Source organism: Theropithecus gelada, chromosome 11 (genome assembly GCF_003255815.1).
Source record: "Theropithecus gelada isolate Dixy chromosome 11, Tgel_1.0, whole genome shotgun sequence".
Taxonomy (NCBI): Eukaryota; Metazoa; Chordata; class Mammalia; order Primates; family Cercopithecidae; genus Theropithecus; species Theropithecus gelada.
The window spans coordinates 13,185,471-13,209,848 of record NC_037679.1 but is presented as its reverse complement, the minus strand read 5'-3'; the positions used below and the strand labels follow the sequence as shown (position 1 = coordinate 13,209,848).

At 50.9% G+C, this 24,378-nt stretch overlaps 2 protein-coding genes across 3 annotated transcripts in view; both read right to left on the bottom strand.

The window, feature by feature from the left end:
* Positions 1 to 714: 714 nt before the first annotated feature.
* The window catches only part of HOXC4 (homeobox C4), a 39,071-nt gene continuing 15,407 nt past the window's right edge, over positions 715 to 24,378 (bottom strand). Inside the window, exons 2-4 of one of the 2 annotated variants that reach the window (XM_025401726.1) lie at positions 3,459 to 3,575; positions 2,378 to 2,822; positions 715 to 1,884 (exon numbers count right to left, since the gene is read on the bottom strand). In XM_025401726.1, coding sequence (XP_025257511.1) covers positions 1,529 to 1,884; positions 2,378 to 2,816 — 795 coding nt within the window. In that variant the 5' untranslated portion in view covers positions 2,817 to 2,822; positions 3,459 to 3,575 and the 3' untranslated portion in view covers positions 715 to 1,528. Of the gene's footprint in view, positions 1,885 to 2,377; positions 2,927 to 3,458; positions 3,576 to 24,378 lie in introns of those variants that run through there. The other variant, XM_025401727.1, reaches the window with a different exon arrangement.
* HOXC5 (homeobox C5) lies at positions 21,309 to 23,810 on the bottom strand. Its single transcript, XM_025401734.1, has 2 exons — positions 23,094 to 23,810; positions 21,309 to 22,399 (listed from the first exon to the last, which is right to left on the bottom strand). The coding sequence occupies exons 1-2, from the start codon at positions 23,545 to 23,547 to the stop codon at positions 22,185 to 22,187; spliced, it is 669 nt and encodes a 222-aa protein (XP_025257519.1). The 5' UTR covers positions 23,548 to 23,810; the 3' UTR covers positions 21,309 to 22,184.

Sequence of the window (24,378 nt, the reverse complement as noted above, 5' to 3'; positions counted from 1 at the left end):
TTCTCAACACCTGGCAGGTCCATAATAGAAGAGAATAAAAAGGTAAAAATCTTTCATTATCTCCAGGCATCAACCTTTGAGGCCTATCCATAGCAAGGGTAACTCCCAGGCCTCTGGCCTCCACCTTACCCCTTTTTCCAAGCCTAAACAAACAGAGAAGGCATCCTGACAGGTCACTTTGCTGCTTCAGAATCACCAGCTCGAAACCTTTCTTCTTTTAAGAACTCAAATGTTGAGGGGATGTCTTCCTTAATCCCTCATCCCAAAAGAGCCCTAAAGATGAAAGAAAACTCTTCTCCTTCCCACTCCCTAAACGTGCCCTCTTGTCTACAAATTAGGCAGGCCTACTCAGCACAGAGGAGGGAGAAGGGAAGAGAGAGAACATACAGAAAGAAGAAACTGTACCTAACTATAGAAAAGTGAGACACCCCCCACCCTTAGCTCCACTAAAGTGCCCCCAGAGGAGTCTGGCCTCTCTGCAGACTCAGGGGGAAGCAAGGGGTCTGGAGAAATTAGCCTTAATCTTCCACATCCCCTCTTCTGAAGATCCCATACCCCAGCCCTTTTGCTGTTTCTTCTGAGGACATTGGAAGACTAATGGAGAGCTAAGATTTGTGTGTTTGTTTAAAGTAAACTTAGGCAACTATAGAGAAGATGGGATGTTACCAGGCCAGAGAAAGGAGGGGGATAAAAAGAAACCATCAGACATTGACGTAAAACTAATTCACATCCACTGGTTTATTATTGATCACGGGGCATTTCACATCAACACTAAAATTCTTTATTGCAAGTTTTACAATAATCAAGTAAATTCAGTCCAAAAACACAATAACCACGATGGGGGTGGGGAGAGATTCTACCTATAGACTGCCTCTCTGAACTGAAAGTTCATTTTGATTTTCTTTTGGCTCCTCAAACTGAACAGCTCTGAGAGCCTCTCCAGATGCATTTAGCTTTGTCTGCTGTCTTCGCCCCCTCTCCTCCCGCACCCCCCCCAACAATAATACAAAAGAACTTCATAGCTTTGTTCTCCTTAAAATGACTTCCCCCTCACTAACCTCCCCTGGTGCATTTTCAATGCAAAAGGCCTAAGGAAAGAGGGGGGAAGAAGGAGGAGGAGAAGGATGAGAATTGGCTTTAAAATCTCTTTCCTTTTTTCTTTTCCTCATTTCCCCTGAAATTCACCCAAACCAGACTATCACACCTTGCAATATATAATTTTTGCAGTTTTTTTCTTAAAAAATAAATAACCCCCCAAATGGCCTTAAAAAAAAAAAAAACACCCAGCAGGTACCATGCTAAGACAACATCACATGCTTAAAAGGGTCCTTAACAGTGGAAGGCAGAGGAGGGCAGGGGGCTTGTTTGTTTATCTGTTTTGTCTGTTTGGAACTGACAAGGGACAAGGTGAGAGGAAGAGAGAAAAGAACCGATATATATATATATATTAAATTCTATAAATAAGAGTCAATTTGTGTGTGAGGGGAGGGTGGGGGCATGGGGTGGGGGCAGGGGTGTGAGTTATGTTTTATAACCTGGTAATGTCCTCTGCCCGTTGCTGCTCCGGCGGCGTGGCGCTCTGGGAGTGGTCTTCAGAAGTACCCGGGGTAGCTGCCGAAAGGGTGCTGGGCGCAGCGCCGGCCGGGGGTGCTGACCTGACTTTGGTGTTGGGGAGTCGGTGGTCCTTCTTCCATTTCATGCGACGGTTTTGGAACCAGATTTTGATCTGCCTCTCAGAGAGGCAAAGCGAGTGGGCGATCTCGATCCTTCTCCTTCGGGTCAGGTAGCGGTTGTAATGAAACTCTTTCTCTAATTCCAGGACTTGCTGCCGGGTGTAGGCTGTTCTCGAGCGCTTGGGTTCCCCTCCGTTATAATTGGGGTTCACTGGGGGAGGGGGAGGGGAAAAGCAAATAGTGGGGTTCAGAGGCAGCAGGCACCCCGCCCCCCACCCTCACCTCATCCTCAGCTCTGAGGAACAGGAGGAGGGAGTGGTGGAAATAAAGTCATCAAGCTTAAATGGGTTATAAAGAAGTTGAAGGAAGCTGAAGACTTTGTAGTGTAATAAGAGGGGAATCCTCATTGTAACGACACTGAATTATTTATGCGCCCTTAGAAAGCCAGCATAGTTTTCACACATACATAACAGATCGTAGCACATGGCTCGGACTGCCCAGAGTAGCTAAGCCATAAAATTTATGGGGGATGTAATTACCCATTCTCGCTCGTAAATCCAGTTCAATTGTGCTAACCCAGAGTCGCTCCTGGAGAGAGAGGGGGAAGGAGAGAAAGGAGGACGGGGGCCAGAGGGGGCCGAGGAGGGTGGGGAGCGCTAGGGAAGAAGAGAGGGAGGGGGGGAGCAAAAAGCAAAGTTGCCTACCCGTGCTAACGTGAATTTTTTTCATCCATGGGTAGACTATGGGTTGCTTGCTGGCGGCGCTGGAGGGATGGTCGGGGGCTGGCTGGCTGCAGGCTGGCGGGGCTGGGGACGGGGAGGCGGAGGCGCCTGAGAGAGGCGCCGGCTCGCAGAGCGACTGTGATTTCTCGGGGTGGTGGTGGCCCGCCTGGGCCGGCCCGTGGCCTCGCGAATTGCCCGGCCCCTGGAGACTGGTGCAGCTATACTGGCGCTCAGGGTAGCTAGGGCGCGGAGGCGGTGGTGGGTACAGCTCCTGGTGGTGATGCTGGAATCCCGATTCCCTGGTCCGGCCGTAATATTCCGGACTGTGTTCAGGGATGTAGCTATTTTGCGAATATTCTTCGCATGGAGGAAATTTCGGATCGATGTAGTTAGAGTCCATCAAATACGAGCTCATGATCATTAATTTCTGGAGTGGAAAATAATTTTTCTCGCTTTGTCGTTTTTCTGCTCCATAAAGCCCTCCTACTAGCTAGCGACCCTGTAAAGTTACTTTCACCATGTGACTCCGCCGGCCAATCACACGGAGCAACCCAGTCCCCGGATAAGGAACCGAATCGCTTTATTCAAAATGTATCCAATTTTTTTGTGTGTGTAGTGGTGGTGGTGCTGGGGGGGTGGGTGGTGGTGATGTGGGGTTAGCTGGCAGGGGTTGGGGTGCCGCCAGTGCACATCCCGTCAGACTGACAACCCTCCCCTGCAAAAGGAGGTGGGAAGCTCCCGGCTCCCCTCCAAAGCCCGGGCATTGGGGGCTGTCGGGAGGCAGTGATTCAGCCCCCGCCCAGGGTCTCCCCTCAGGCCTCTGCTGGGCCCCGTGGGCCTCCGCTCTTGAGCTTTTCCAGAGGTCTCCATTCATGGCGATCGTGTCTCAGTCTGTGTAGGTCACCGGGCAGCGCCCCTCTTTCGCAGGAAGAGGAAGTTGAATGAGGACTGGAGTGGAGGTTGGATGGGGAGGGGCCCAGGCTGAGCCGAGGAGGCTGGAGAGCCTGGAGTGCCCCCCATCCAAGGATACCAGAGTCCAGCCCTCTTCCCCATACACACTCACCCAACCCTCTGGCCATGGGGCCGGCGAGGCAGGGTCCCAGCTGGACCAGGCAGGTAGAGGCAGCGGGATGCAAATGAATCTGACGTCATTTCTGGAGGTCTGGGGGTTGAGCCCCCGCTGAAGAGAGACAGGAAGTGGTTGGCAAAAGCAGAGTTCAGAAGTCTCGCCTTCCCCTGCTACCCACTGACCCTCCCTGCCCCAGCCCCAGAGCAGAGGATCTCTTCTACTGCTGGCTCCTGTTTCCACTCCCCATTCAGCCCGGCCTGCTATTTTCTGACAATTATCTCCAAAGAGCTGGGGCACGGAGGAGAGCTTTCTGCCAGGAGTCAGTGCCCTCTGATGGTGCCCAGCCAAGACCCTGAGAGTTCTTTCTCTGTCCCCACAGAGGGCAGACATAGCTAATAGGGAGGCCTGTGTGGGTAGAGCCTGCTTGCTTCTCGCTAGGAGCTGTATCCATGTAACACGTGTGTTTACATGTAAACACGAATTCCTAAGGGCCAGCTCCAGGCTGCTTTCCAAAAACGGAAGGCTAAGCTCACCAAGTTGGGGAGGCAGGGCCAGCCTTGGGGGTCTCCAGCCCATTCACACCCCCTCCCCTCTCTCTGCCACCCACTCACAGTAGTACTCTGATGGAGGAGGGTGGCAGGGCCATAGAGAAGGGAGGGGGCCAGGAAAAGCTGCTTTCCTAACCACCACCCCGCCCCCCCCAGCTAGGGGTGGCCCTGTCAGGCCACCGATTCCAATTAACTGATCGCCCATAACTCAGAGTTGGGGGGGTAGCAGAGGGGAGAGCCCAGGGAGGGAGCCGGGTCCCCTTGTTGTACTTGATAACAATTATAGTTTAAAATCATAGCTTGCCGGGGCTCGGCTATATTTTACTTGATAACAATAAAAGTGACACATAAAGTTAACTGTTTATGTTTTATTTATTAGACTAAATCTGCCAGCGGTGGTAGGAGCGCTTGCCTCGTCGCTACAGCTTTTATAGGGCTGTAAAACGTCATAAATCAGTCTCGCGGAATCGCCCGCACTCTTTGTGTCGGCGGCGGCGCGGGGCTGGCGGCCGCTGGCTGCCTGCTCCCTCCTTTCCACGAAAAGTCGTAATGTGATTTTTTCCCCTCTGATTTTATTATTATGATCGCCGCCGTGATTAGTCAATCTACCTTTAATTCGCCGCCCTACGCTGCCTCCTCCCAGCCCAGCCTGGTTGACACTTGAATAAGTACCTTTTAAAACGGCATAACAACTATTTGAGGGTTTAATTAGAACATCTGCAATTAAGGGAATGAGGAGGGGAAAGGGAAAAAAAATAAAGCCCTTGTGAGAGGGAGACTGAAAGCAAGAGATTCCCATCCTTTCTTCATCACCTTTGGGATGTTGGAGAGGGTTTGCACTTCCAAATTAGGGCTTCCCCAGAGGGCTGGAATGAGAGGGAAGCTGGACCACAGGCAGTGCCCAAAGGGTGCTGATTCCCGCCTGGGCCCTCGCTGCCTTCCCTCTTCTAATGTTTAGGCCCCCAACCCCACCCCAGGCTCAGCAGGGCCAGCGCTTAGCTTCCAAAGAGCTGGCACTTGGGGGTCCCTGAATACTCTCTCTCCAAGAGGACAGTGCCCATCCCCACTGTCACCTGGCCAGGTGAAGGAACAGGAGTTCTCCAGAGGCTGACCACCTCTTATGGAGATTCCCAAATTCTCAGAGTTGGCTGAGAACCCTTGCCCACTCTTGTCTGGAACCCTCTGCATGTGAGGACAGGCTGGTTAGGTTGGAGAGGAACTTGAGACTGTGAGTGAGGGGGCAGAGGAAGGCTACTGCTTGGCTAACAGTGGTTTGAGTTGTGTGAGGGTTGTCTTATTTTAATCATTGGTGATGGGGGTGGGTTCATTAAAAATTGCTGGAAGAGGGCAAAGGGAAACCAGTGCTGAATCCTAGTACCTAAGTCTGAACTATAGTCCCAGATGACTCCATGGGGAAGTCCAAAGCTCAGCAAACTTTGGTACCCTGCGGAGAGGGTTGATGAAGAGGGAGGAAACCGGGCCCCACTCCCTGCCCCCTTCTAGGCCTGTACCTGGATAGGGCTGCCTCACCTGGAAAGGTGAGCTCTGAGCCTGACTCTCCTCCTCTCAGCCCTCACACTCACCTTCTACCATCCCTGCCCTGGCCCTAACCCTCTTTTCTTCAATCTTCACCCTCCTGGACTTGTTAAGAAGTCCTCCCCAATATGTTGCCTGTCACATCTCATCCCGGCCAGGTTTCTGAACTTCTGCAGGTGGGTCAAGGAGACTGACTTTGGGCCAGTGTAAGTAGTAGACACAGAGGGTTCAGATGCCCCCAACTGAATGTCAAGTCTGTCTTTGGTTATTATGGTTAACATATATGCATGCACACTATTAATATTTATTAATATATTAAATGCCTCTTTATGCAGCTATAAATATGTAGAGTTCTCATTCCAGGTTTGTGCAGCTAATGCAACATGCACATCCAGAAAGTGAAATCTCCAAGGTTCCCCTAAACGTGCCCACACTCGTCTATATCATTTACAAAACAACAACAGCAACTCCCTTTGGGCTCCTATAGCTTAATAGCAAGGAAGTCGCCTATCACATGGGTAAAATACCACACACATACACACAAACATTTTCACCTGGATATTATTACAAGCACAGAAATAAAATCCGTTCGAAGGGCTTTTGCACTTAGCAATGGCTTAATTGGGAGGGGGTGGAGGTACTAAAGCAGCTCTCATCTGTGATGAATCCTTGTATCTGGTCCTGTCTTCTTTTGTGTTTCACCCTCCTGCCTCCCGCCTTGCTGGCCCAGGGACCGCACCTCTGCCCTGTCCTCCACCTTACTTTGCCCCAGTTTTATTTGTTTTTATTTTTTTCTGACTACCTTTTGCCAGCATCCAAATGCTCTCTGCAATTGCCCCTCCACCCCATCCCCTTTCTAAATCTCGATTTGGTTTCTCTTTCGGAAACACGTTTCAGTACAAAGCGCTTCCCTTCTGACATCGTTGAAGAAAAATATGTGTCCATTGTGTGTGAGGCCTTATTGTGCCTGGATTACCATACTGACCGTTGGATAACCCATATTCCTCCCCTCCCCAGTAACAAGCTGCCAGGCTGAGAGAGCTCAGCGGCTCCACAGATTCTCTGCTGCATTAAAATCTCACCCCTCTCTGATTTTTCCAAGGGAGAAAAATAAATGGGTGAACCAATTCAGGATTTGGAGGGCAAAGGGAAGGAAAATGAGGGTCATTCCTTTCCCTACTCTTTAAAATGCAGGGTTTATGTGTGTGAACGTTGTTGTTGTTGTTGTTGTTTTAGGGATTAAAAATTGCAACATGTCTGTTTCCTTTCACTCACATAAATTGACTTTTAGATGGTATGCAATCAGGCAATTCATTTCACTTTGATTTTTTTTCCTTTGGGCAACTTGAAAACCCCAAACTAAATCAAGGCTCATATCCCATTTTTTTCGTGTGTGTGTGTGTGTGTGTGTGTGTGTGTGTGCGTGTTTGTCCCTTTCTAATGCCCCAGCCAGGGCTAATGTATGCAAAAGAATATGCAAATGCTTAATTGATTTTTTCTTAAATCTCTTGTCAGTAAAAGTAATGAATTGGTCTAAAATGATTTTAATAACCTGGATATGTCACCAGAAAATACTCAACCTTTTTTCTTCTCCTGGAATAGCTTATAGTCTCAAAAAAAAAAGCAATCATGGAATGTTAATTTGCCCCCCTTTAAAATATTGAAGATGAATTTCTCTTGTTTGTTTGGAGACCATAGGCGAGGTCCTCTCATGGATTTCCCCCGCCTTGCCTTGCCTTCCTTGGAATTCAATTTTCCTTAAATCTCGTTTAAAGTGGCTTTTTAAAAAGTGGCCGCATTTTAATATTGGTTAGACAGAGTGACCTGCATTTCACCTCGGGTGTTTGACTTGTTCCAATAGGTCACTGCCATGGGGTTATTGATGAGGAAACTCCATTGAAATTTGTCTCTTCGCAAATGGCCTTTAGATCTTCCAGCGAGTTCAATAACTAGTTATAATGTGGAAGGGGAAAAATGGAGGCCCTGGGCTAACGAATTTGATGTTTCATTTTTATGCTGGAGAAATTGTTAGTTAGAGATTGGGTTCCCCACCACCTTCCTCCCTCATCCCAGCCTCATTGACCCCCACCCCTCTTCAAGACTGCTTTTTAAAACTTGGTTTGGGGTGTCCCTTGCTAACTTTGATGCAAGCTTTAATTCTTCATATTATGAAAATTGTTGCTGAAACTTCTGATGTGTGGATGCAGGAACCTTGCTCTGCTGCAGGTTTGTAACCTGAATTTCTTGCTGGGGAGGGGGAGTTTTATTTTTCAAGGAACCTAAATTTGGCTTGAAAAGATCTAGAAACCAGGCTGGCCTTAGGTTAGTTTATGGAGGGCTCCCTGGCCTGGTCCTCCCAGTATTAAAGAGATGACAGGAAGCTGGAAACACTTTTAAGAGTTTATGAGGGTATCTCAAAGTGCCTTAATCTGTTCTTGGCCTCTGAACTGCCAGAGACCCATGAGATTAGGCACCCAAGAGCAAAGAAGGCAGAGACTGGGAAAAGCTAAGGATAGAGAGAGAATTCTACAGCAGGCAAGGGAATCCTGGGTCCTCTCCAGGGTCAGCGTCAGAATTCATGGGGACTCAGTCGGGTCACCTCTGTTGCTTCACAAGAAGGGTGACCCAGAAAAGCTCAATTCCCAAAGACCATGCATTTTAGTAAACTGGAGAGAGTCGAGGAAAAAGTGGGGTGTTGGAGATTTTATAAGCTTTCCCTTTTTCTGGAGTTTTTAAGGGAGGGAGAGGAAAAGGCAGAGGAAGGGATTGGAGGTCTTTATTTTATTTACCCCAACCACAGTCAAGTTGGGGAACCCTTGACTCCTCGAGAAACCTCTGTGAGAAAGAACTTTGGAGAGCGCGGTCTCCTGGGCTGACCCAGCGATATCAGATCATTACCATGATTAACCTCAATAATAAGAACATCTTCCCCTCACAAAACACAGCTCCCGGGGTGCCTTTTTTCCCCTTCCAGGAACTGTTCTTTCTCCTTTCCCGCCCAAAAGGATCCAGTTTGCTCAGCCCCAAGCTCCCCCTTTAATAACCCCGTCTGCCTCGCACACCCCTTCCAAGCCTCGGCCCATAGATCGGCATGCCTTGAATCCTGGGTTGGAGGAATCAAGGCCGAGAGAGATTTCTAAGTGCCTGAAACTAGGGTGTCACCTCCCTCCATCCCCTCAAACCCAGAGGCAGCATCTTGATGCCATTTGGGTTCGCAAACTTGCCTTGGCAAAATCGTGGCACCAGTGGGATCTGGGGAACGGCCTTCAACTGCAATTGCGCGTCTCAACCCCACAAAAATGGGAAAGTCGGAGAAAGGGCCATCGGCGGTTTCAGGGTCTGGCCTGGGAGAGGGCACCACAGTCTGCTCTTCCCAGCCAAGTGGGAATCAATAGCGATGTGTTATAAACTTCCCCGAAGCCCCTCCGAGCGCTCTGTTCCTGGCGGGCGAGCCACGTCCCTAAGCCGCTCGCCAGCCTCGGCCTGTACCTTGGCCCCCTCCTCCAAACCCGGGACCCCCAGCTTCGGGCCTCGCCCCCTCCCTGTTTTAATTACGTGATTGATTTCCGCTTTGGCCGCCTCGGGACGCCTCTCCCTCCGAGAGTTTAAATCTTTCGGCTCCCTTTTTGTATTTCCGAGTCTTCCCGGCGGGCTGTAATTTAGAGGCGGCCCCTCGGCTGCCGGCGCGCACCTCGCGGCCTGGGTCCGGGGCTGGCTGCGGCCTCGCCCTACATTCCAACGAAATGGTCCTGCCTCGGTGCTCGGGCGGCAACCAGCTCTGCGGCGCGGGACTCTCAGGCTGTGGTCCTGCCCACTCGCTTTCTGAATTATTTTGTGCTCCATTATTCTCTGATAGGAAAACGTTCCCTGTGTGGGTTATCCCTTCAGGCCTGGCCTCAGAGCTGGGCTCTCCGCGGTTCTGTGCTTTTCTCCTCCCCCGAATGAGGTGTGTGTTGGAAGGTCTGGATTGAGCCCGGAGGAAGCGCGACGCCTGGCTCCAGGCTTGCGGGGAGCTCGAGTCCCTTCGCCCCAAACACCTGGGCCCCGCGCTGGCGGGCGAGAAGCACCAGAAGAGACGCAAATTCGGCCACAACTTTACGCCGGTCAGCGCAAGAGGGCCCACCCCGCTGAGGCCCCTACCCCGCAGTAGGCGGTGGATCTGACTTTCGCTCCACAGCCCAGAGGCCCCCTCGCCCTGGCAGCCTCAGCGGGCACCCTGCAGCAGCCTGGGGTGGCTGCGCCCACCTCCGCCCGGGAACACGCTGTTCAGCCCCTCCACCCGACGGATTGAAGGTGAGGCGAAGGAAGGGAAAGAGGGGAGAAATTGGTGAGAAGAGTAGACTTAGGGTGAGAGGAGAAAGGGGAAGACAAGAAATGAAGAAAAGGAGCCCCTTCTCCCACTGTGGCTGACTTCTTTCCATTTCTCTTTTTCCTCCCCAAACTGCTGGTTTTCCACTTAATCTCTCATTTATTTACAACAAATAAACATTGCTCTGCTTATTCTCCTACGTTGTGTTCATTCTTTGATCTTTTCTAACGAGGCAGCAATTAGTTACTATTAACAGTATATATATACACATATATATTTTTTCCTCAAGGTCAGAAGGGGATTAGGAATGTCTTTCTGACTGGGAAGAAGTTCAGTGACACTTGAGTTGGCCACAACCTTCTCCCCGTCCCCTGATCTACAACACCCCAATACTTGCCCCCCAGGCCCTCTCCCCCACAGCAATGTTGCCGGGTAAATAAGAGTCCGCCTGCCTGGCTATTAGGATTCTGGAGACGTTGGCATCTGTAGCAATCATTAGTCAAAGCCGCGGAAGCCAAAGGAGCCGAGGAGTTGGACAGAAAAAATCTTGGAAATGATATACAGGAGCCGCTGAGGCATCAATCCCAGCCGATAAGAGCGGGGTTGCTGGGAGCAAGGCGGCCGCTTAATTGGGCCCTGGGCACCAAGAACAACCGGGGAGGAGGAACCTATGGGTTGTGCAATAACCCTGGCATCATTTGGGCGCCCTACAAAAATTGTTGGGGACTTGATCCCCTTTTCCCCCACATTTCAAAGGCCCAGTTGGGGGTGTAGGGAGACCTACAAGCCCCTGTCAGCCTCTCGCCCTGGGGATCCAAGAGGAACTGGGCTGGAGGACTCTCCCCTTCCTTCTCTCCCCCTTCCTTTTAGTGGCTATCTTGAGAGGTAGGGAGCCTCAGCTTGGATCTTGGGTCACAGAGGCAGCCTGGAGGCAGGCTATGACCCTTAGAGTAGGTTTTTGGGGGCAGATAACTCAGTGGGACTAGCTTTGGAGATAGTCTTGGAAATAGAGACAGAATTACTTGCTTTAATAAGCTAAACATCCAAAATATATTTGTTCCCTACACCCACTCACCTAATATCTTTGTATATCACAGACGCAGAGATAGAGAGGGAGACAGAGAGATGCAGTAAGTTTAAGTCCTTCTAGAAGGGAGATCTATGCCCCTATACACAGATGCATGCATTATGAAACTATCTCTAAACATACGTCCAAACATGTAAGTTTTTCAGCAAAAATGTAAAGACTGTAAAGACCTCTAAATATGTAGCTTCAATATGTAGCTATTTTATGGGTTAGGATCCTTGCATAAATCTAGATAAAATTTTCAAAATGCACATTGAACACACACGTAGCTCTTTCCAACCAAGAAAAAAATTCCCTACTATTCACTAGGTGTTTCAAGAGCGTTGTACCAATACATCCTAGCATATACATCCAACCACTATAGAAAGATTGGTAAAGTGCACACAGGAATTCGACCAAGGACCATTATGTTCACTATGGTTCTATAAATCTAAAGATCTATAAATCTGCATTTAAACGTGGAGTAAAAAGGAGTATAAAACATACATCCTGATATAGACATAGAACGAACTATCTACAAATACATTTTCACATATATAACTATAGGAGTGCTGAGCTCTCTGTGAAGATTATTTGCATGGAGTCCTAGGAATGAAGAAGAATCTCTAGTGCTTGTGGGTTTGGGGTATCCCAGCCCAGGCTTCTCTGAGAAAGAAATGAGGGTGGACTAGAGCCTTCACAAGTACTAAAAGGGCCCAGGAACTCATATAATCTATGACATATTTCTAGCATATAGGGGCATTTTACTGGCAATGAATATAAGCCCTGATGCCTGGGCCTGAAAGCTTCCTGACCTGATCTGGCTTGAACTAAGGCTGAGTTAGAGGGCTCTTAACTTCGTTTTCCTTCAGCTCCTTAGCCCCAGGCTCAAAGGAGGGACTTGCCAGGGAGGGGGTGGGGGATCCTTAGAAGGGGAAGACTCATTATCTTTAGGAAATGGAGCTATTTAGGTAAAATATATTGTTTGTTTGGTAGATAGAGATGTGAGACGGCTGGGGGCTTACACACACACACACACACACACACACACACACACACACACACCCCTGCACCCATCTCTTAATTACAAAAAACCCAGTGACAGACTGCAGAGCTCCCTTCATTCATGCGGTACGTGATGGGGTTCCCCTATGCCCCCCTCCCATCTCCTCTTATTCCTAGCTCCCATGAACTCTTTCTCTTATATATCTGAAGTTCTACCTTGTCCAAGGGGGTTTGGGGCTTGGGGAAAGAGTGACAGGGAGAGATGAGCCCCAGAACAGAAGAGTCCTGATATCTACAGCCAGGCTCTGAAGCTATTTACCTTCAATGTTAGTTCCTTTGTGATTGAGGGGTTGGGGGACCAGGGACTGCATGGGCATGAAAGGAAATGAAAGGTTGCATTATTTTTTAGGGGAAAACTTTGAGGGGGAAAAAAAAATCACCAACTAGCCTTTTAAAAAAGAAATTGGAGGCAGAGGATTTTGAAGACTCCAGATGCTCTGTTATAGTTCTCCTTTAGTTTACTGGGGAAGGCAGGCAAGGAGGGGCCTCAGGTGGGCTTGGGGAAGTGCAATCCAATCTACCAAGCCAGCTTTGGGGGAGAGTGATTTACAAAGCAAAACCTCAGATGCTACTTCCTGAGAAGTTACCAGATCAAAACACCCTCCTCTAGGTGTTTACGACCCTGTCTTTACTCCCAACAGGAAAAGCACCCTCAATAAAACCTCAGCCCATGTCCCCATCCTCCACCCAGGGGATGGGGAGAGACACAACATAAAATGAAAGACCTGACCCTTACTACTCCCTACACACACACACACACACACACACACACACACACACACACACACCCTGTATTTTCCAGCCAGAAAGTTGACTTTTAAAAGAAGTATTTACTAGACAAGATTTCTTTCTAATGTCTAAGCAAGGGAGCCCTGAGGAGTTTGGAGTTTGAGCTTGGAACAGCAGGAGAGGGGGATTAGATCAGATAAGATTCTGGCCTGCTTAGACCCTCCATGTCTGTCCAAATCCCAACAACTCAGTCTGGGACAACACGACACTGATCACAGAAAGCCTGGCTGCCACCATCCCTGGAGTCAGCTCTAGGGTTTGGGTTTTCTAGAAAGGCAGAAGGAAGGAAACTCAACAGCTGCTCAGGGCTTGAGGGGTGGGGGTGGGGTAGGGAGGACAAATGGTTTCGAAGCTGGGCTGACGGGAAGAATGGAGTGGGAGGGAAGGAGTGGGAAGTTGGTTCCATACTGGTTACTGTATCCAGCCCAGGCTTCTGACCTCTACCATACCATCCTTGGGCACATATATGTATTTCTGTGTGTTCAAGTATTCTGGTGTTCAGGGCCAGGAACTAGGGGAAATGAACCCTAGGGAAGAACCAAGCCTGAATTGCCTCTCTCAGACCTGTGGTGCAGAACCGAAAGGATCCTAGGTGACCAGGCTACACATTTCAGCCAGCCCACATGGGGTTGCAGATCACTGTAGAATTTTTTTTGTACATGTGTGCAGGTGTAGAGAAGCAGCCTTCTCCCTGCACTGGCTCCCTAGCATGCCTGGAGCAGTGGACTGGCTCAGGGCCCAGCCCAAGTGTTCAACCTCTTCTCATAGCTGCTAAAATGTGGTCCTTAGAGGCTGAAGAAGGTCCTGCATAACCGAGTTCAATTTTCCCAAGTCTCACATTGCACACCCACACCGCCTCCTCTGAGGTATCTCTGTTCCCCTTTTGCCTCTCAGTGAACCTTCGGATTGGGAGAGGGAGATGATTACAAGGGTTGTGTAGGGCTCAAAAATAAAGAGATCTGTATCACCCAAGTTTCTCAGCCCAGACCTTGTCTGGCAATTCCTTGGGTTCCTGGGGCCCCATTGAAGCAGCTAGCGGAGATATTATCAGAACAGACACACCAATATGGGTCACAAGGAGCCAATAAAAGTGGGGAGGGGTAGGAAAGGATGTGACTTTCTTGGCTCTCAAATAGCCTTGTCTTCTCCTTAAATTGAATCTCTCACCCCAAAACCCTAGTTTGGCATCCTGATTCCAGATTTTCTTTCTTTACCTCAAAGGGCTTCAGGGGCCCTAGTCCCACTAAAGAAGAGGCTTAGGGTGGTGGTACTTGCCTTCTCAGCAAAAAAGACCTAATTAAATCCTAGAACAATGATGTTTCGGCATTCCCCCTCTCAAAAACTCAATCCAAAGCAGTTATGGAAGAAGAGCGATAGTCAAAAAGAGAAAGTTTACCTAGATATTAGGAGGGGTCGAGACACTCATAAAATCTCTTTTCCCAGTGCCTGTGTGGATAGAACCAATCTCCCCCATCTTTGTTTCCTAACTCTTCATGAGAACTGGTACCCAGTGTGAGAAGTCCACACTGAGGGGAGAGTTGGTCTCCAACAACCTGCCACACCATTCACTGGGGAAGAATAAGTGTGTCCTTTAATTCTAACTCATAAAAGAGGAAAATGGGGCCAGCCGCGGTGGCTCATGCCTGTAATCCTAGCACTTTGGGAGGCCAAGGCAGGCAAATCACCTGAGGTCAGGAGTTTGAGACCAGCTGACCAACATGGAGAAACCCTGTCTCTATTAAAAATACAAAATTAGCCAGACGTGGTGGTACATGCCTGTAATCCCAGCTACTTAGGAGGCTGAGGCAGGAGAATTGCTTGAACCCAGGAAGCAGAAGTTGCAGTGAGCTGAGATCCTGCCATTGCACTACAGTCTGGGCAACAAGAGTGAAACTCCGTCTCAAAAAAAAAAAAAAAAAATTGGACGCGGTGGCACACACCTGTAATCCCAGCACTTTGGGAGGCTGAGGCATGTGGATTACCTGAGGTCAGCCCGGGCAACATGATTAAACCTCGTCTCCGCCAAAAATACAAAAATTAGCTGGGTGTGGTGGTGGGCACCTATAATCCTAGCTACTTCGGAGGTTGAGAAAGGAGAATTGCTTGAACCCAGGAGACAGAGTTTGCCATGAGCCGAGATTGCACCATTGCACTCCAGCCAGGGCGACAAGAGCAAAACTTAGTCTCAAAAGAGGCAGATGGAGCAGTGTGGTTGAAGGTAACTTGGGAAGTGAGGGCTCAATGACTTCTGAGAAGAGCTGCTCTTTTTCTGGCTTGTCATCCTTATCCTTCCCAACTGGCCTGTGGCATTGTCCCCAAACCAGCTCCACCCAGAAGACAAACAAGGAGGTGGGGTGTTGAAAAACTCCAGCTCAGTCTGGACTATCCTTCCCATTCTTGTGCTCTTAATGACCCCAGGGGAGGGCTTAGAGGTCCAGGTGGCACAGTCCATCAGAACTCCTGCCCCTTAGCTCAAAGAGGGCAAGAGATCAGGAAGAGAAGGGGAGGAGAACCCAACCAGAAAATTCACTCTGAAACAAAGCTCTGGAGAAGGAGTTGGGGGAGAATGCCCGGGTCTGGACCCAGCAGTGGACTGGCTCAGGGCCCAGCCCAAGTGTTCAGGAAACACAAGCATTTCTGTCATAGATGTGCACTCCCTGTGCCTCAGATGCTCTTACTCAGCAATAGTTTCTCGCCTATTGCTTGTTCTTGGTCTAATCCATGTAAACTCAAACACTGAAATCCACACCTTCAGTAGCTGTACCTTTTGATGGCGATTGGCCAGGACATAGGATCATCACCTAGTCTATTATTATTATTATTACTATTATTATATCCTGTTAAAAGAATGGAAGAGGAAGGGGTTTAAACAAATCCATCAACTATTTAATTTGGAGAGTGAGGAAAGTCGGAATTCTCTGTGCTCGTTCCTTTCCAGAACCCTTAACTAGCTCAAAGTTATTTGACAAACGAGAGGTACCAAACACAACTTTCAAAAAAAAACTCCACTTTTGCTCCCTTCCTAACTTTATCAGCCTGAGGCAGTCTGATACAGCTAATGGCTATTGGAGCATTTCCAGAAAGATAAATCAAAAGTCCTCTCCTCTAATCACCCCACCCGCCCTCATGAAAATCAGAGGAGTGAATACTTGTAAGTGTATGGGGAATAATCACAGCCAGAATTTGAATTTAGGGCTGGAGTTCATATCCGCATTTGCTCTATAGTCTAATTTAGAGTCTACAACTACAACACCCAGAAAACTGGGTAGAATCACGCTGGCGAACGTGGGAATAATCCAGAGGTTGCCCCCACAACTTCACATCCTTGTGCATTTGAGATTGACTCCCAGATACAACTTTGTAAGAAATTGAGGAGACAAGCCAAAGACTCCTGAGATGGTTCAGGGACTGAGAGAGGAGGCCAGAATATGCTGGGTATCACTCCAGGCTTCCAAATCTGATAGGGTAAACCCAGGCGCTAAGGCTGTGGTGGGAAGGGAGGGAGGGAGGAAGGAACAGGGCCGGAGGGGAAAAGCGAGACAGAGACCCAAGTATTTTTTGCTGATTGGTTGATGGGGACCATGTGACCCTGCTTAGTGCATTTCTGATTGGTTGCTTGACCTCTCCTTGGGTTAAAGACCTAGGAACAAAATTAAAAGCTTTCCGGGTTGGCTGGAAAGCTTGGCACCTGATTGCCTGCCCTTCCTCCGATCCAGAGGGACTCCAAATTCGGGTTTGGGGTAGTGGGTGGGAAAACCAGGAATTTCAGGGCTCCTTTGTGTTTGCCTTGTTTCCAGGTGGAAATTGAAACTGTTTTTACAAAACAGTAAAAAGCTGAGGCAAACTATTTGAGGGGAAGGAGAATCAATTATCACAGGAAGAGGGGTGGTATTTAAATGGAACTTTTGAGCCTAAAGAACAGAAAAGGGGGTGAAGAAGTCATCAAAGGGCTCAAGGGACGCTGTGTAAATCTTTAAACACCCTCGAATGCCCGTCTACACAGAGAGGAAGGGAATGGGACTGAGATTTGGCCGGGAGTCAGGGCGAGTGTCAGGGTGGAGTCTTGCCTGGATGTGGGACTTCGGCCCTGGCTAAATTCCCCGTTAAAGACCACTGCACTCGCTCCCTAGAGCCCTGGGGGGGCTGGAGAGAGGGAAAGAGTCAAGTTACAGACCAAGAGAAACTCCCATCTCCCTGCTGCTTGGATAGGAAAGTTTCCAGAAACCCTCAAAATCACAGACTAGAGGGAAGGAGTGAGCCAAGAAGGACGGGTAATGAGGAAGGGAGAAACTGGTAATTAGTTTTTTCCAATGCGTTGCTGGAGAGAATTCCCTGTGATCCTAGGGAAATAAAGGTATCAGGGAGGAGGGTGGGGAGGCTGAATCTTGGCCCAGACTGAGGCCCTGAGGGATGGCGTCAATGGAATCCTCCATGTCGGGTTCCCGAGCTCCTCATGCAAGTGAGAGACCCCTAGACTGAAGGATGGGGCTCAGCTAAGACTATCCATTTATTTGGGCCTCTGTACCCGCTTCATTCTCCCAGAGTCTGCCTGCTTCTTGGTTCTTCCTCAGTCCCTTGAGCAGCAGGGGCGAGGCTAACAGCATTCCCTCCTCACCCCCCAACAGCACCTTTTCACAAAGCAGGCGCCCAGACACCCCTGCTCCCCAGGCATGCCCCACCTTCTGGAAGGTGCAGATCTAGCTCAATCCCTCTGCTCCCCACCCCTTTCTCCCAGCCTGGAGGAGTTGCCCTTATGGGTCCACTGGCCTTCAGCCCTGCTTCCAAAGCCCTGGCTGTTCATGGCTGGCCAGTACAGGAGCCTGAATTCACATGTTGTCTCTTTCCTGGCTTAGCTCCCGGTGATGCACAGGGAGGGATAGCACTTGCAGGTGTGGAAGACACGTGCCTCTCATGCCCAATGCTCCTGCTGCTCCTTCCTAGAAACCTGAAGAGCGCCCTAGCATTAGGATTGACCCCAGGGTGCAGTGCTCAGATTGGGCCCTGCTAGCTCCATCCCCGAGGGGCTACTCTGTCCTTAAGGTTGGGGGACTTACTTTCCCAGCCTAGCAAAGACATTGCCTCTGTTCCCTCACCCATTCAACACACAATTACACTCCACTCACAGCAGGAACCTCTAGGGCTCTTAGGGCCTAGTTTTATCTGAGGCAAGGGCTGGGAATGCCAGGAAGACCCAAGCAGCTAGAGGGAGAGGAGGAAGCATGAAACCACACTGGCTCCAGATGGACTAAGATGCCAAACTACAGAGGATGAGACAGCTGCCCATCCAAACCTGGCGATGAGGGAGGGAGGGGGCACTCTGGGACCTCTGGGTTCAAACAGCTACCTTTGGGATGCTTTTGCCAGTTCAGGCAGCAGTAGCCTGTGGGCTTAGAAGCCACAAAACCCTCCTTCCCTGCCTTTCTCCCCAGCTTCCCACCCTGCGTGGACTCTGGGCCACTGGCCAAGGGCTGAACTCACCCCTCGCTGGAACAGGGGGCCCCAGAGGCATTTCGAACTTGTGTCTAGAGTTTACATACCCGTACAGACACCAAACACCCTTGTTGCTGCCGCTTGCTTTCTTCTCAACTGAAAGGGTCAGGAAGACCTGACAAAACTCTAAACAACCAAGGCCTCTCTACCCCAGTTGACTTGCAGTCAGAGAGAATAAGGAGTGGGAAGGGGAGGGCTGCTCTGGGTAGGCAAGCTCCCCCATCTTCCTACTTCCAGCGGCTTCTTCGGCTTCTTTTCTTCTCCCACCCCAGCCTGAGAAGGCCTTTTCCCCTCCCCCTAATGAGTGGGAACTGCCTTCTATCAAGTGAGGGGGTGGCTAGGTAAATGGGAGAAAGGGTCTGAGAGAGAGAAAAAGAGAATTAACTCACAGCGTTCGCCCGGGATTCATTTGCGAAGATGTAACCTCTCTCACCATCGTCCCCAGCGCCGTAATCCCCTCTAACTGCCAGGCCCTCTGTCCTAGCATTAAACCTCACCAGCAGCTGCGTGGCTGGACAGTTAAGATTATATATGATGTAAATATATTGTGGGTTTGTCAGCTCTCCCTACACCATAAAACTTGGTTTAATGATATCACGTGGTCCCCCAAGAGCCACTCACGGGCTTGCCTTCAGGCTATTCACATAAATAACCTCCAAAAGTTTCTAACTCCTAAATTCACATAGAAGCCATGCCTATTTCTCTAATGCTCAGTTACACTAAAAAGCCCTGGTGCTGTTCCTTTGCCCCACCCCCACATCCCCCTTGCAGGGTGGAGAGCGGGGAGAGGGTAGATCCTTATTTATTTATTTACTTACTTATTTCCATAAGGACCTGTCGCCTTCGAGGTCGTGTTGATATTTTTGTCCTTTTATTTTTTCCTCCTCTCTCCTCTAATTGCTCAGAGTGGGCCGTGTCCCCCCTCTTCCCACTCCCCCGGGAAGGTAAGTCATGCTTCTTCCCCTTCTTTCTCGCTGCCAGAGGGGGTGGGTTCCAGGGCAAAGTGGATAGGCAGGCTCCATGGTCTCTGTTTGGAACCCAGAAGCCCCCTCCATGAACTCCCCCAGAGCAATGCCAGACCCTCGTACCTGGAAATATGTTCTAGGAGGCTGGCAGGTGGGGAAACTACCGCAGGTTCCAAAGCAGAAGCCCCTGTTCAGGGAGAAATCAGGGATCTGGGCCTTACACACCCCCAGTGTAGGGAAGTAGGTACGAGGCCTCTGGCTTGATTGCCGCCCTTGATGCCGATGCCGCAGAAGCCGAGGCTGGGGCCTGGGCAGACCTGCAGATTGTGACAGGAAGGAGGAGAGCAGGCAGGCACTCTGTGTCCACCCAAGCCTGGCCAAAATGAGTCAGACCTTCAGCTCCTCCAGGGAAGGAAAGGCCCAAACCCTGCCGGGAGGAGGCAGTCAGTGCACGGTGGGGCTGGTGTGCCCTGCCTGGCAGCTCTAACCAACGTTGCCCCCATCCATGGCAAAGCCCTTGGTTTTCCCCCGGGCTGTTACACCTGTCCCCTGGGGAGGAAGCACAGGGCCTGGGCAGCCTGGGAGGCTGGAGCGGGCGGATGCGGGCACCACAGCCTCTTTTTTAGTTAACTGTTACCCACCGGAGACGCCAGTGCTTCTCCACGCTTCACTGCTCGCCCAATAGTTTTACTCAGCATGGAGAAAAAATTAAAATAACTCCCTGAAGAAAATTACACATTTTATTTCAGAGAGAGAGAGAGAGAGAGAGAGAGAGCTGGTCTGGGTTGACTGCTGTGTGCAAGTTGAGGAGAGACAACAGGCGCCCTAACCTGGCCTGAGTGCAGTGCGAAGGGGAAGGGTGGCAGTTGTGGGCACTGTTTAATAAACATTTGTTGAGACTGCCTATGTGCCAAGCATGGGGTGAGGAAAGGCTCTTGGGTCTTTTAAAAAATGACTGATGGGTAGCTTAGGCAGTGGGATGCAGCGTACGTTAGTAATTATAATAAATCCAAGGACCATCAGCATTAATAATCATAAATATTCCCTTGCCCCTCCCCAGAGCCTCTCTGCTCCCCTTTCTTCTTGCTTGCTCCTGCAGCCCAGCTCCAGACCCTCACCCCACCAGTGTGGGGGGCCTAGTGTGGGGGGAAATCACCCCCTTGTGGGAGGTGGGAGAGGAAATGCAGTAAAGTTTTATGGACCCTTCCCACATTTGTTTCTACTGTAAAGTGCTTCCTCCCCCAGCCCATCCCAGGAACCTGGAGAAGGACCTGAGCCTCAGACACTACCTGAATTATCTGCCTCCTCCCACCCCCACCTTTAACCCATCCTCTCCTCCACACAAAATCCCAGAGACTGAGATAAATGATGGCAAACAGACGTGACTCCAGCATTGGTCTATGCAGCTCCTTTCCCAGTTAATTGTCCTGCATAGCCCTAGGCCCTAGAAGGTGGTGGAAACAGTCTGAACATTTCCTGCCAGGCTGATACATGCTGCAGATTGCCCTCCCTGCTCCCTCTTCCCCAGTATCTTAGATACTGAAGCACACCTCCTCCAACTCTCCCAACAGCCCCTTACCAAGCAATGCCACCCCCCTCTAGAGGCCCTTCTCGGACCAAATGTGTCTCTAGAGTGAGGGCTTAGCCCTCCCTCTATGTCCAGCAAGGCCTCTCAGGGACCACCTAGGCCCAGGAAAGATCTTCAGAAGCCCAGAAGGGCCTGAGGCTGAGCACGGCGGAGCCACTGGTTCCTGCACCGGAGCTTTGGCATACAGTGGGGGATGCTGCCAGTCCAGAGGCCTCATGGAGTGCAGAAGTGTGAAGGCCTTGGACAGCCACAGCATGGAAAAAGCCAGTACCTGAGGCCTAGGTGCCCTTCTCTTCCCCCAGAGGCTCTTGTTGCAGCCAAGGATCAGGAAAGGAACTCAATTTCACCTTCCTCTACTCACTGCCCCTAGAAGCTAGAAAATGTTTTAAAGGCGAGGCTTAAAGTTTGTGGGTCTCCTTCTACACCTCACAGCCCATTTAGACAATTTTACCCAATACATGCCCCAGACAGACAGGAGCCACTGCATCTTTAGTCCTGTTCTCTCTTCGTCTTTATTTGATATGACAAAATATAGTTTCAGGAAGGACCCAGAGTCAATAAATAGTTGGACAACAGCAATGGGTCAGGAGGGCACAGAAAGTCGTGGCAGGGACTATGGGACAGCAAAGGGCCTCTAGGACCACTTGCTGGGGTCCAGTGTCAGGAAACCCCAATAGTTGAGCTAGCTAGCAGGCTGGGGCTGCCGGCCTGAGAGGGCATGCAGCAGGCACAGGCTGGGGAGGTTCCCGGGTTTTGGGGGAAAGAGGGTGTGGAGATAAGGTTTGGAAAGCATAGAGCAACCGTGGGGGCCCTAGACCGAAGTTCTCCTTTCATACGCAAATCATTTATAAGTGAAAATCTAGTTTAGTCGCTACAAGGAAGCACCCCGAGTCTGGGGCCAGACTCTCGCCAGCCTGCGCTGTCTAACCCGTCCAGCCGGGAACAAAGGAGAGGGCGAGGCTAGAGGGTTGGGCGAGGGTCCTGTGGCGCGGGCCGGGCCCACCTTAACTCAGGAGGGCCGCGCTGAGGCTGAGAGTCGGAGAGACGGCCCAGGCCAAGGTTCGTTCAGCGCCAGCCTGTACGCCGCAGCCCTCCGGGGAAGCCCTACGGAGCTTGCCCTGGGCCTCGGGTACCGAGTTGAGCCGAGCTGAGGGGAGATGGGGCAGCGCGGGCAGCCCCGCGGGAACCCTGGGTCAGTAGGGATGCGTAATGCCAAGGAAAAGCGCTTTTGTCTGTGAGGTCCGGGAGCCCAGTGCTCCAGCACCTGCCCCCGCCCCGAAATATAGAGAGAGGAAAGGCGAAAAGGAAAGGCGCAGGGACCGGAACCAGCTAGGGGCGCGCTCTGCGGGCCTGCCCCGCTGCGTCTAAAGAGCCTCTTTGCTTTTCATTTTGGAATCTTTCTTCCACTTCATCCTGCGGTTCTGGAACCAGATCTTGATCTGTCTCTCATTGAGACACAAGTTGTTGGCGATCTCTATGCGCCTGCGGCGAGTGAGGTAGCGGTTAAAGTGGAATTCTTTCTCGAGTTCCAGAGTCTGGTAGCGCGTGTAACTGGTTCGGGACCGCTTGCCGTCCGTCTCTGGAACATAAACCCCACCCCAAGCCAGGAAGGGGTGAATAGCGTGCAGCGTTCCCCCATCCCCACCCCAGCCCCAGACCCCCACCCGCGGCCGGAGGGAGAAGAGGCGAGAGCCGCAAGACAGGCCCCGCGGGCCGCAGGCCCAGCCCAGCCCCGGGAGAGGCGCCTCCACCCAGGCAGGAAACTTTCCACTGCAGCCTTCTCTCTGCAGCCGGAGGGGCTGAGGGGGGGTTGGGGGGAAGAGGGAGACCCAGGCTCGGACCGAACAATAAGCACCCTCGAGATCCGAGCACCGGGGACCCCCCTTCCGCCCCTCCCGAGTCGCTGGAATCCTCCGGAGCCGCGAGCGCCGGCGGAGCCGGCTCCGCAGGGGAGGGAGGGAGGGAGCAGCGGGGGGATCCCCGCTCTGGAGCCCCGCGCTCCTCACCCTACAGATCCCTCTATTTTTTTAACTCCCTCCCTCTCCCCCAAAAATTGAATATTGCCTTTTATACACGTTTTGTTCCTATGATCCAATTATGTCGTCGTAAATTTGGGCGCACACAGCCTCTAAGCCTTTTAGTGGACAGTTTTACGAGCCATTGATGCCTGGATCGTAAAATTTATGGCCGCAGGTTTTTTTTCTTTATTTGCCCCGCATGGCCTATAAAACCCAGGCGGACCCGAGCGCGCAAAATGAAGTCCTAAAGTTTACCGTGGCTCATGTGCAGTTTGGTCATCCACGGGTAAATCTGTGGCGGGGCCGGTGGCTGGCTCAGTCCGGAGGGCTGCCCTGTCTGCGCCTGCTCCTCTTTGATCTCCCCACTGCTCTTAGCTCGCTCCTCCAGCGCCGGGCGAGCCGCCTTCTGACTGTACATCCCGGGGTTCAGAGGAGCCGCTTCGTCTCTGCCCAGAGCGTGTCCCGGAGCGGCCGCGGCGCTGCAGGCGGGGCGGTCGGGGTGAGCCCGGGGGTTGGCAGCCATGTCTACCCCGTGGAGAGAGTTGGAAGGCGCAGGCGGTGGGAAAGTGATGCTTAAGTCCAATCCGCCGTAGCAGTACCTGGATGCCTGCACCTCTGAGGCCGATCCATAGTTCCCACAAGTTTGCATGTTATAGGCAGGGATATTGGGGCTCTGCTTATAGAATGAATTGGCTACGTAGGAGCTCATGGCGGGGAGGGCCCAAAAAATTTCTGCACCCTTTTTGATTAAGGGTGATTTGTGACTCTTTGAAGTTGAGGGGTTTTTTGTTCTCCAAAGTGCACAATTTATAGGTGGAGATATCTCTTTCTTTATCCTATGCGCTCTTCCCAAATAAGGGAGCCTTAAATAGAGTCACGTGACTCGAGCGGCCACTCATAAATTTGGCTTGATGACCTCCGGGAGGTTAGTGATGGAAGCCGGCGAAACGCATCTCGATATGTTGGCAAAGCCCAACCAAGGGGGAGAGGGAGTGAGAAAGAAGGAAGGGGGAGGAAAAAAAATGGTTCTTGGAATTGGGGGTAGCCGGGACAACAAGCCCACAGCGACACCTGGTGCCTATATGGGGGAATTGCATCCTGGAGCACCAGCTTGCTTTCCGGTAGCTGAATTTCCTACACTGTGAAGGAGAAGCTGGTTGTTGGAGCAACCTCTGAGCTAGCCTTTTAAATTCTATTTAAAATTGGGAAAAGATGAGGCCCCACCTATAATGCACAGAGTGCTTTTTGTAATGAATAGCCCCGTTCTCCCAAACGCCAGGGTCTTCCAATCTTCAAAAATGGCTGAGGAAAGGAGATTTAGTTAGGTAGGGTGGCCCATGTCCAGGCTGGAGACCCTTAGGGGTTTAACTTAGGTTCCCTAAACCAAAGGTAGAAGTCCCTCGCAGGCCCTAAGGCCCCACTACTGCTGAAGAGGTGCCTATCAGCAAGAGAAAGTAGAATTAGCCTCTGGAGAGGTAGACAGGACGCCCAGGAGGAGGGATCCTGAGTGGTCAGAACAAGATAGTGGGGTCATGAAGCT